This window comes from Herpailurus yagouaroundi, unplaced genomic scaffold, assembly GCF_014898765.1.
Source record: "Herpailurus yagouaroundi ecotype Mexico unplaced genomic scaffold, PumYag 196, whole genome shotgun sequence".
NCBI lineage: Eukaryota > Metazoa > Chordata > Mammalia > Carnivora > Felidae > Herpailurus > Herpailurus yagouaroundi.
This window is the reverse complement of record NW_024412427.1, coordinates 16,191,390-16,201,775: the sequence shown is the minus strand read 5'-3', so window position 1 is coordinate 16,201,775 and position 10,386 is coordinate 16,191,390. Positions and strand designations below refer to the sequence as shown.

Here is a 10,386-nt window from a genome sequence, read left to right as displayed (position 1 = left end):
CGCTGTGGATCCTTCTCTGCTCTCTTAGCTGCACCGCCCCCGCGGCTGACGCCTCCTCTGCTCCCGTCCCTCCTGCCCCGCCAGGTCTGGTTATCTTTCTGGTCAGGCCATCCGGTTACTGGGTCCCACCCCACCCCTACCCCCACCCCCACCCCCACCCATCAAAGCAGGCTGCAGCGGGGCAGTGGGGGAAGCCAGACAAAGATACCATCCGGGTCACTCAGGCCAGTGGGGCAGCTCTCCTTGTTTGGCCCAAACCTGAAAGGCTTGAGAACGCCTTCGTTCCAGCACATTCGTTCTCCCCAGGCTTGCATTTTCAGTCTTTTAATTCTAAATGGGTGATTTTGTCTACATTTAAAGGAATTCCAGGAATTAAATTCATGGTATCATTTTTCTTTCATCTCTGCAAGGTCCCTCACGTTTTCCCCTTTTATCTGTATATTCCACTCCCCTTTGCCCGCCCCTAGACTTGGTCATTCCATTCTGTCGATCCTATGTTTTTCCGTGTTCTCAGGGAGAGGAAAAAAAAGGTGGTTTTGCTGGCATGCATTTTCACTTTGTCTCAGAAGAACTGTATTATTTCTCACTCAGGTTTCTTTTCACTCAGTGCCAGGATTTCAAGATCAACACACAGACACTCAGGTTTCTTTTCACTCAGTGCCAGGATTTCAAGATCAACACACAGAGCTGTCTCTTCTAACGACGGTGCTCATCCACCCACCGTATTTTACCTTCCCCATCTCCTGCACCACTCTCAAACATATCCTTTCTTGTGCAATGCTTCTCAAACATTTGTGTGCATGGGTAGCACTCCGGATCTCCTTAAAATGCAGGCTCTGATTCGGCAAGCCTCGGGTGGGGCCTGACACTGCATTTCTAGCCAGCTTCCAGGTGAGACCTATACTGCCGGTCCTGGTGGGACCACACTTTGAGAAGCAAGGCCCTAAGGGCCTCGGTGAGAATTCATTTTGAATTGCTGGGTCACAGGGTATGTGTTGACCTGATAAATATTGCCCATCAGCTCTCCAGTCTGTCCTTACCACCTTATCCTCTACCAGCAGAGCAGGAGGGTAGAAGGTATATATGTGGGGAAGGGAAGGCGGCTTTCTCCTTGTTCCTGTCCATATCCTTCCTCCCCCTCCCCTGCAGTGTGCCTGGTCTGGGTCAAAATGTCCTGTCTCCTTTAATCAGAATGACCCCAAGGCTCTGAAGTGATGACCCTGACCACATTTGAGGGAGAACCATAAGGAGATGGGAAGGAAGGACTGTGCCTGGAGTTTCAGGCGCGGATGCTGAAGGCATCTGACCAGTGGCCTTCATGGTTATGAAACTCCACAGCAAATGGGTTTTAACAAAAAGAAACTTGTGTTCTAGGGGCCGGTCCCTATTGGCCTGAATGTTTAGGTGGTAGGAGAGGGGAACTTTGGTTCTGGGGCTCCAGGAGCAGAAATTTCAGGCTTAGAGATGCAGTGGGGTGAGGACTGGGTAGGGGTCAGGCAGGTGGGTCTTAGCTGTGATTAGAGCTGTCTGCCATGTGCCTTATGTGGTCATGACAGATCACTATGTTGCTTGGAGGGTTAGCGGGTATATGAATGGCTGCCAACATGCTGGGTATGAAGGGATGCCACCTTCCACGATCTTCCTGGTACTTGTGAGCAGCTTGTTGGGACAGTTTCAGAAACCCACGGGCTATGCGCTCCCCCACTCACACCGCTGGCCAAGTATCTCCTGGCACTGAGTCCCAGCCCCAAGCATTTCACAATCAGGAGAGTCCAACATCTGCACATTTTGAGATTTCATGTCACACGATCTTTTACATCTTGTCCACACCCATCCATCCCCGTTTAACCATCGGAGGGCCAAAAGGGTACCCATGACAGAGCATCTCTCTGAAGGCCTAGGGAAGCTTCCTGCTCTTTCGACCACCTTCGAGGTCAGAAGACCTTTCGAACCTACAGATTTTTCTTATAGTTCAATGCAAAAATCTTACAGTTTTCCGGTCTTTGCGAAGTGCTTCACACACAAGGTATTGCCTTTGACTCACACCAGCCCCGTGACAGGGTTGAGACCCACTCACCCCTGAGGTTCAAAAGAATTAACTGGCCGTGGCCACACATTGTGTAAGTGGGGAAATGGGACTTCTCGTTCATTTTTCCATAACAGACCTTAGGAATCTTAGCGCGGGGAACCCTTTGGGATCCTCACTACCCTAGTTGGCCCGCTTAGAGATATGCACTGAGGCAGAAGGTAGGAGGTCTAGGGAGTGGGGAGTGCCTGGGCAGAAAGGACTGGGAAGTGAGTTCGCTGAGGTCTCATGGGGGTTCTGGCCAGCCCTTTCTCGGCCAGCTTTCTGTCCGTGGGCCCTTTCTAGAGCCTGGGGAAGTGGAAAGAGGGGGTGAGTGTGAGGAATACCAAGCTAGAAGTTCTCAATGAGTCTGCAGCTGAGACAGCTGAGCACCTGGAAGAAAAAGAGGCTGCCAGTTGCTAAGGGAGCCCTGGTGGTGTCTCCACCCTGGTGGGAGCTCTAGATGGCTTGGCCCAGCTCCGCCCCTGGCTAAGCCTTCTGCCCTGTCCCTTCTTCTCAAAGTCCCTGACGCCCCACACCAAGTACCTGCAGCCTGGGCTTGAGGGAGGTGCCCGGAGGTCAGGCCAGTCTACCCTCTGGTCTCTAGCAACATCACCTATGGCCCGAGCAGCGCTAGGGACTGGTCGTCCGGGGCCTGCTGAGGCCACTGCCCTCCTCCCCCCCCACCCCGGGGCCTCAGGCCCTAGGCCAGGGTTCAACAGACACAGGCAGCAGGATGGGGTTGCCCTTCTATTGGTCCGAGTCCTGAGCGAAGTCTGGGTGAGACATGGAGGTGAGAAGGCCCACCAGGCTCAGCAGCGTGGAGAAAAGCAGCAGGAAGGAGGCGGTAAAGAGCAGGGCCGGGAGAGCGCTGAGCACCAACAGCAGGACAGCTGGCAGCAGATGGCTCCACACTGCGGCCGCGACAGGCCACAAGGAGCTCAGCAGGTAGGAGCCGGTGGTGAAGAGCGCGTGGCACAGCATCAGCGACAGCAGCAGGTAGAGGACCCCCTCCAGACCCCTCAGCACACGCTGAAATGGTTGCCGCCAGCCCGATGTGGTCCACCACTGGGCCCAGCTCCGAGGCACGTGGCACCTGCACCAGCGCACCCAGCCCTGCCGCGTGACCCAGGCCGACCAGGGCACTGCCTGCTGCGGCCCCTCGCCGGCCCCGATGGCATCTGTCTCCACTTGGGGCTGCGGCATCATGGTTAGTGCACCTAGGGAGAGGGCCAGGCCAGCTGCAGAAGCAGCCCTGGAGATGCCTGGGACCTCAAGGCAGGTGGGGGTCCAGGGGTCGGGAGGGTACCAGCGTGGGTGGGGTGGGGCTTTGAGCTGGGGCGTGGATCTTACCTCTGGGCAGAAACCCCTAAGTCATGTTGCTTCCTGCAGCGCTCAGGACCGCCTGGCAGCCAGAGTCGAGCCCCCACTGTCATTCCTCATTGACACATCCCCATTGTGACCCGGGAGGGGGTGGAGTCCAGCCAAGAGAGGAGCCAGCCGCTGCTGCGCAGCCTCTCCATGGCCCCTCCAGCCTGGCAGGGGCATGGGGTGAGCCCACAGATGTAGATTCCCAGGCTTTCCTGAGGGAAGCCCCCTCGGGATCCCCGTTCCTACCCTGCTACCTGATATCCAGTCCCACTCTGCTCTCTTGTCCGTCTTTCTGGACGCCCATTCTCTGGAACCACAGAGGAGGCCAGAATGGCCAACCCCAACCCACAAGCTCGGAAATGGCTGCCACATCCTGTCCTGCACTCCCTGTCCCTCATCTCACCTTCTATTTCTTGTCCTCAGACTCAGACCCAGGTGTCCACTGCCCATATTGTGGGTCCGGAGGTCCCCTGAGCTCAGAGGTACGCTCCTGCGTGCTCAGCCCAGGATGGAGGAAAGGAGACCTGGGAAGCAGCATGGCCAGTGTATTTCTGGAGGGCACTCAGATCCAAGGATGGAGGCAGAAAGCCAGGCTGAGCAGGGCCACGGGCACGCCGCGCACTCCCAGGAACAACCCCAGGCCCAGAAGCAGCAGCAGCAGGGCCTCGTGGGGGCTGAGTCTTCCTGGGACCACCGCCGCTGTAGGTAGGAGGACAGCCTCCCGCTGTCCCGGACCCTCACCGGCCCCCTGACTCCGGCCTCCTGTGAGAAGTGTGTGCTGTGGCCGGGGGGCGTCTGCGGGCCTGTGGAGAGAGCAGGTGGCCTCTGGGCTTCTAGAAGGTGACCACTTACCCGCCTGCCAGGCTGCAGCGCGCTTACCAGTGGAGAAGGTCGAAGGCCAGGAAACTGACCAGGAGCAGCAGCAGCAAGGCTGGGCCAGCCGTGGAAAAGACTGTCCGAATCGTCAGCCCCAGTGCCCCCAGCCCTAGGACGCTGTCGAGGAGCTGGGCCAGGTTAGGGCCCCAGGGGGACGTACGTGGACCCACTGGACTACACGACCCCTCCCCTGCACCCAGGCCCCTGGGAGGGACTGGGATAGGACAAGCAAGGGCTTTGGGCCTGGGTAAGCGGAGCTGGGTCATGGAGGGAGGCGGAGGTGACAGGAAGGACTAATGTGGGAGGGAGTGTGGGGAGTGGGTGTGTGGGAGGGAGTGGGGCCCTGGCAGACACTCGAGGGTGAGCTCGGTGGGAATCTCCCCCTCCCCACACACCCACCCACCAAACCCTCCTCACCTCTCTTTTCAGTCAGCTATTCTGGGACAGGGCAGCTGGGGCATTGTGACCTATTGCCAGGTGGGGCCCTGGGGCAGAGAGGGGCGCTGCTGCTGGTTTGGGCCTCATAAGCTTCGCCAGAAGGGAGTCAGTGATTTCTGAGAATGAAGACTCATCCCCTTGCCTTTGGGAATTCTCTGCCCTAGGGCGCCCCCCCCACCTCGCCGTGGGGATCTGAGTTACCAGGAAGGCATTCTAACCCCATCATCACATGGGCAGCTGAGCACGAGAGGAAGGACTGCTTTCTTTCTCCTGCGGGTTCCCAGAGCTGTGTGTCCAGGGGCAATCATTCAATCTTCCTGTCGGCAGCTCTCTCTCCCCTGAGAGCTGGGTGATACCTATGGGCCCCCGTGGGGGGAATTTTCAGGATGGTAGCCCTGGAGTGCAGAGATAGGCTCTGCCAGGAAGTTCCCTGAGGCTTTCTGGGGCGGGGCTCCCACCAGACTGCTAAGGGGTGGGGCAGGAGGGGGCTGTTTCTCAGCCCTGTGGTTTGTGGGAAGTGTTCCAGATACTGGGATTCCAGAAATGGCATAGATAACGTGAATGTAAGAGGGCCACATCATAGGAACCCCCCTCTGAGAATGAAATTAAGGAAAATGGACAGATAAGGAAGAGATTGATCATCTGGAAAAAAAACCGAAACCCTATTCCCATGATAATCTGTAAGTGGGTGGTGGTTACAGAAGTTCCACCGCATCTCAGTTTAGTGACTTGAGAGGCAAGAGTGGAAGCGGATCATAACTGGGAACAGAATCCTTGCGCATATACCATACTTTGAAGGAAAACTGAATGGGGCGGGGGAAGAAGGGGACAGTGACCATAGAGCCCCAAGGAGAGGAGACAGCAAGAATCAGGCACCAGGGGCTCCTGGTTGGTGGCTCAGTTGGTTAAGCATCCAGATTCTCCGCATGGGCTCAGGTCATGATCTCACGGTTCGTGGAATCGAGTCCTGCCACAGGCTTTGTGCTGACAGAGTGGAGTCTGCTTGGGATTCTTACTCTCCCTCTCTCTCTCTCTCTCTCTCTCTGCCCCTCCCCCACTTGCATGCATGTGTATCCACCTTCTCTCTCCCTCTCTCCACTAAAACAAATAAATAAACATTAAAAAAAAGAATCAGGTGGCGTATCTCATATCTGCCTCCAGTGGGCCCTGTCCAAAGACTCAAGCCTGGTGGACTTGACATCTTTGGAAGTGATGGGCTCAACAGTGCATACAGCCAATGCTGCTGGCCCTTGGGACCGTTCATTGGTGGTTCTTGCTTTGGTTCTTCCCAGAGTAATAAAGCAATGCCTGCAAAATTCTGAGGGAAGATTATTTCCAACCTAAACCCAGGTATCTGTCCAAATGATTATCACATATGAGAATAGAATAAAGACATTGTAAGCCATGCAAGTTCTCAAAACTTTGACCTTGCATACACTCTTTCCTAGAAAGCTGCCAGAGGATGTGCTTCAGCAAAATCAGGCATTAAACCGCAAGGACAATACGAGACTAAAGAAATGAGGCTAAGTACAGGAAAGCAATGATGAGAAAGGCTCAGGATGTCAGCTGTGCTTCCCAGTGAAGAAAGCAAACAACCCAGCCTGGACTCAAAAGCAAGATGCTCCGGGAGGGATGTCTCCAGAAGAAAATGAGATCGATTATCTGCGGGTTTTAGATATGTTAAAAATAAATGTTCAGTTCCGCTGGTTGCTTTGGGAGTAAATTATCCATTGGTGCCCAGAAAACCAAGCAGATGATAAAACAAAGTAATCACTAACTCCAGGGAACACAAAAAGCTGAACAGTAATATTTACATGGCCACAAGGTAAGCCCTGAATATCCATCCCAGTGATTTAGCTCTTTGGGAGGATGGAAGAAGTGTGTTAGTGTCCTTGAACGTATGTGTGGGGGAGGGTGGTAGGAAAAGCGAAATCCTTAATTCCATAGCAGGAAATCTACAGATAACATCTAGACCTAGAAAAATTAAGAGGTAGCAATAGAAGCATAGAGATAAATACAAGGAGAAATAACAATTAAAAGTGGCTGACTCGGGAATGGAGAAGCATAGAAAAGAGTCTTCTCTTGCAAGCCTAAAATGTGATTTACCTTTAAAACTATATTCTGTAGTATTTTGGTCAAAATGATTTAGTTCAACATAAAGAAAATTAATGGAGGGTCATATTGTAGAGGTCAGGAACATACCCTCCCGGGATGAACGAAATACCAATTTCCAAACGTTACCTGGATGTGCTCTTCTAGCTTGAGATAGGATTTCCGGTGACAGCCTCAAACACCATCCAACTTGAAAGTTGTGTGTCTCATGCATTTTAGATGGAGGTGCTCTAAATCTCCATCTAGTGCTTCTCAGCCTTTAATGTGCACATGAGCCTCTTGGGGTTGACTCCTCTGGGGATCTCGTTAAAATGCAGATTCTGATGCAGCAGGTCTGGGGTTGGCATTCTGCATTTCTAACAAGCTCCCAGGGGATGGCGGTCCTGTTGGTCCTCTGCCACATTTTGAGAAGGAGGGCTCCCAGAGACATGGATGTACAAAAGAGAGAGAGAGAGAGAGAGAGAGAGAGAGCTGGGGGAGGTGGTGAGCAAATGACGGGTAGGTGGGGAGATGCCTCCTAGTGCATGTAGGTGCCATGGGGGGGGGCAGTCTCCATCAAGGCTCACCTCCATCACAGGGAGAGCACTTAGTACAGAGTGAGTTCTGCCCCCGCATCAGGGACAGAAGATTAGGAGGCCCAGGCAGGCAGCAGATTCCACGACTTCTCTACTTGTTGCAGCCAGACACATGGCCTCCTTTCTTTTCTTGATTTATTCCATCCATGCATGGGGGAATAAGAGGGCTGTATTAAGCTGTCTTCCCACCCTTAGTTCACCTGGTTAGTTTAGGAGCCCCTGGGAACCGCACATTATCTCGCTTCATCACAAAACCCTGAGATTAAGATATTATTGCCCCCATTTTACAGATGAGGAAACAGAGGCTCAGAGAGCGAGGGACTGTCCAAGGATACCCACACAAAATAAAACAGCAGAGGCGGGTGTGAAATTAAGCCTATGCGGTACCAAAGTCAGCTCTCCTCTCCACCTCCAGCCACCTGACCACCCTGGGGAGCCGGCAGGAGTGGAGCACCTCAGTGCAAACCTCGGAGCTGCGCCTCCAGAACCTGCTTCCAGGTACCCAAGTGGCAAGGGCCGAAGGCAACAGCTGAGCTGGGAGCAGGTGCGAGGCGATGAGGAACTAATGAAGGAGCATAGAAGGTTCTGAGGGGTTCAGGGGGGCATGGAGGGACACAAAGGGGCCCTGAAGGTTGTTACAGGGCAGAAAGGCAAGGGGTAAGAGGTGAAAATAAGGATGAGGGGGCACAGGGGACACAATAGGTATCAGCATCCCACAGATCCGAGCCTCTGAGGGATCAGCCAGGGGTGGTCAGCATGCCCCATCCAGCCAGTCCCTTTGGGGGAATGTCCCCCAGTTCGTGGTCTGCCATCTCTTCCTACAGAACCTTGCGCTGTTGGGGAGAGTCAGCTCCCCTCAGCTCTGCTTGGTCAAGGTCTCTCTAAACCTTGAATATATACACAGATACTTTTTTTTTTAGTATTTATTTTTGAGAGAGAGAGAGAGAGAGAGAGAGCATGAGTAGGGGAGGGTCAGAGAGAGAGGGAGACACAGATTCCAAAGCAGACCCCCAGGCTCTGAGCGAGCTGTCAGCCCAGAGCCCCACATGGGGCTCGAACCCACAAACCGCAAGATCGTGACCTGAGCCGAAGTTGGGCACCCAACCAACTGAGCCACCCAGGCGCCCCTACACAGATACTTTTTGAGCACTGACTAGGGACCAGGTGCTGTTCTAGGTCCTGAGGTGCAGCTTTGAACATATGGGTACAAGAAGCTCTTCTGGAGTGTGGCTTATCTTTGCTGGGGGGTGGGGACCCACACAGTGAACACATAACAAAACAAGGTAATCTCAAAATGTTGAGTTGCCTTGAAGACAATAATAAAACAGGGTGAGAGGATAGAGTGGGTGTGGAGGACGGGGCTTGCTTTCATCAGAATGGTCAGCAAAGGCTTTTGGAAACAGGTGATGCTGAAAAGCAATCTGTAGAATGAGGATGCAAATTTGGTGAACCAGTGCAAAGGCCCTGAGGCTGGATGGGCCTGATGTGTTGGAGGGAATGCTAGAATGCCAGTGTGGCTGGAGGAATATGAGCCAGAGGAGCCCAGGGTGATGAGAGGGGAAAGGTGTGGGTAGGGAAGAGCCTTGTCATAAGGGCCTGGCCGGTGAAACCCCTAGGGACTTAAGGCAGGAGCAAATTGACCAAATTTTTTTTTTTTAATTTTAAGGGAAGGAGGAAGGGAGGGAGAGAGAGACAGAGAGAGAGACAGGGAGAGAGACAGGAAGAGAGACAGGGAGAGAGAGAAAGAGAGAGAGAGAGAGAGAGAGAGAGAGAGAGAGAGAGAAAACACAGTGGAGGAGGGGCAGAGAGAGGGAGAGAGAATCCCAAGCATTCACTACCAATCCCTAAGTGGGGCTCGAACTCCCTAACCATGAGGTCATGACCTAAGCCAAACCAACAGTTTGATGCTTCACCCACTGCACCACCCAGATGCCCCAGAACTTGACCCGATTTAACTGTGGGTGGGAGCCTCAGAAGGCTGAGATGTCCTAGCTGGGTGGCCCCTCACACCCGTCTATCAAACTTGGGTGAGGTTGGGGTCAGAGACAGAGAAGTGGCCAGATTGGGTTTTGGAGGAAGAGGGAGCAGCCCTCAGGACCTGTTCAGACCCACTTCTAGCTCCACGGGAGCCTGTGCTGACCTCCTACGGCAAAGAAGCCTCAGCGTATAGTACTGTCTTTCTGCCCCTGATCTGGCCAGCCCCGTGCCTCAGGAACCCTTGGCTTTGGCGCCTTTCCTTGAGTTTTTCTAATCTCCCTTTGGTGCCTGGGACCCAGCAGTGTTGCCCAGGCGGGACGCTCCAAGGCAGAAGTGAGGCCGCTCGGGCTCTGACCCGGTTACTCCCGTTCTGGGGACTCTCTACACAGAATGCTTGGGTTGGGGCAGATGCCTTGAGGCGCTCCAGGACTCGCTTCTGCGTTGGTGCTGGGTCAGTTCCAGGGGTACAGTGGGGTATTTCTTGGGAGGGATCATGGGAGACTGGGCCGCCAGAATGATTTGGGGGTGATACAAAGTGTTTATATAGATAGAGGCCCTGCAAAAAATATTTGCTCAGGGCGGCACGCACTCCAGAGGATTCCTGGCCACCTCTGGGCATCGCTTCTTAGGTGGGGATGGCAGTATCTCCCTGGCGGGCTCCTTGCAAAGACAAAACACTGCCCAGAGGAGCACAGTGGACGCATTTCCTTCCTTCTGGGAGGCGATCTGGTGTGGGGGAATCAGAGGGGGCTGGGGAGCCGGAATGGGAAAGGGCCTGCGCTCTGGAATCCCGGGATCCGGGGCGACCAGCCAGCAAGAGACCCCGGGCTGCTGACCCCCGGGAGGACACTGAGGTGGCGGTGGGGAAGGCAGCAGGGAGGGCCGGACGCGCGCGCATCAGGCCTCGGCCCCTCCACCCACGGCCCCAGCCCGCTGGGTATCGGCTCCCGCTCCTCTCCTCGGATTATGTAA

At 54.4% G+C, this 10,386-nt stretch overlaps 2 protein-coding genes and 1 long non-coding RNA gene across 6 annotated transcripts; 1 reads left to right on the top strand and 2 right to left on the bottom strand.

Annotated features, from left to right (window-relative positions):
* Positions 1 to 1,778: 1,778 nt before the first annotated feature.
* On the bottom strand, positions 1,779 to 4,367 carry TMEM239 (transmembrane protein 239). 4 transcript variants are annotated; one of them, XM_040447502.1, is made up of 3 exons: positions 3,419 to 3,501; positions 2,790 to 3,285; positions 1,779 to 2,458 (listed from the first exon to the last, which is right to left on the bottom strand). In XM_040447502.1, exons 1-3 carry the CDS (start codon positions 3,499 to 3,501, stop codon positions 2,417 to 2,419), a joined length of 621 nt encoding a protein of 206 aa, XP_040303436.1. In that variant the 3' UTR covers positions 1,779 to 2,416. The 4 variants fall into 4 exon arrangements, with proteins under 4 accessions (XP_040303436.1, XP_040303440.1, XP_040303439.1 ...); XM_040447503.1 differs by lacking the exons at positions 1,779 to 2,458; positions 3,419 to 3,501 and adding exons at positions 3,840 to 3,960; positions 4,178 to 4,367 and having other exon boundaries at positions 2,803 to 3,285; XM_040447506.1 differs by lacking the exon at positions 1,779 to 2,458 and having other exon boundaries at positions 2,798 to 3,350; positions 3,434 to 3,501.
* On the bottom strand, positions 3,965 to 4,862 carry CUNH20orf141 (chromosome unknown C20orf141 homolog). The gene is made up of 2 exons (XM_040447507.1): positions 4,316 to 4,862; positions 3,965 to 4,239 (listed from the first exon to the last, which is right to left on the bottom strand). Exons 1-2 carry the CDS (start codon positions 4,576 to 4,578, stop codon positions 3,999 to 4,001), a joined length of 504 nt encoding a protein of 167 aa, XP_040303441.1. The 5' UTR covers positions 4,579 to 4,862; the 3' UTR covers positions 3,965 to 3,998.
* Positions 4,338 to 6,460, top strand: LOC121012414 (uncharacterized). The gene is made up of 2 exons (XR_005782097.1): positions 4,338 to 4,449; positions 6,199 to 6,460. It is a non-coding gene; the product is annotated as an uncharacterized LOC121012414 (long non-coding RNA).
* Positions 6,461 to 10,386: the final 3,926 nt, after the last annotated feature.

Bases quoted from the DNA above. Each gene is read 5' to 3' on its own strand.
- TMEM239 (XM_040447502.1), bottom strand. From the start codon at position 3,501: ATGACAGTGGGGGCTCGACTCTGGCTGCCAGGCGGTCCTGAGCGCTGC. The intron at 3,286-3,418 runs GTAAGATCCACG...CCCTCTCCCTAG, and splicing joins TTAGGGGTTTCTGCCCAGAG to GTGCACTAACCATGATGCCG. The intron at 2,459-2,789 runs GTCTGTTGAACC...TTTTTCTTCCAG, and splicing joins AACCCCATCCTGCTGCCTGT to GTGCTCAGCTGTCTCAGCTG.
- CUNH20orf141 (XM_040447507.1), bottom strand. From the start codon at position 4,578: ATGACCCAGCTCCGCTTACCCAGGCCCAAAGCCCTTGCTTGTCCTATC. The intron at 4,240-4,315 runs GTAAGCGCGCTG...CTCTCTCCACAG, and splicing joins GCCTTCGACCTTCTCCACTG to GCCCGCAGACGCCCCCCGGC.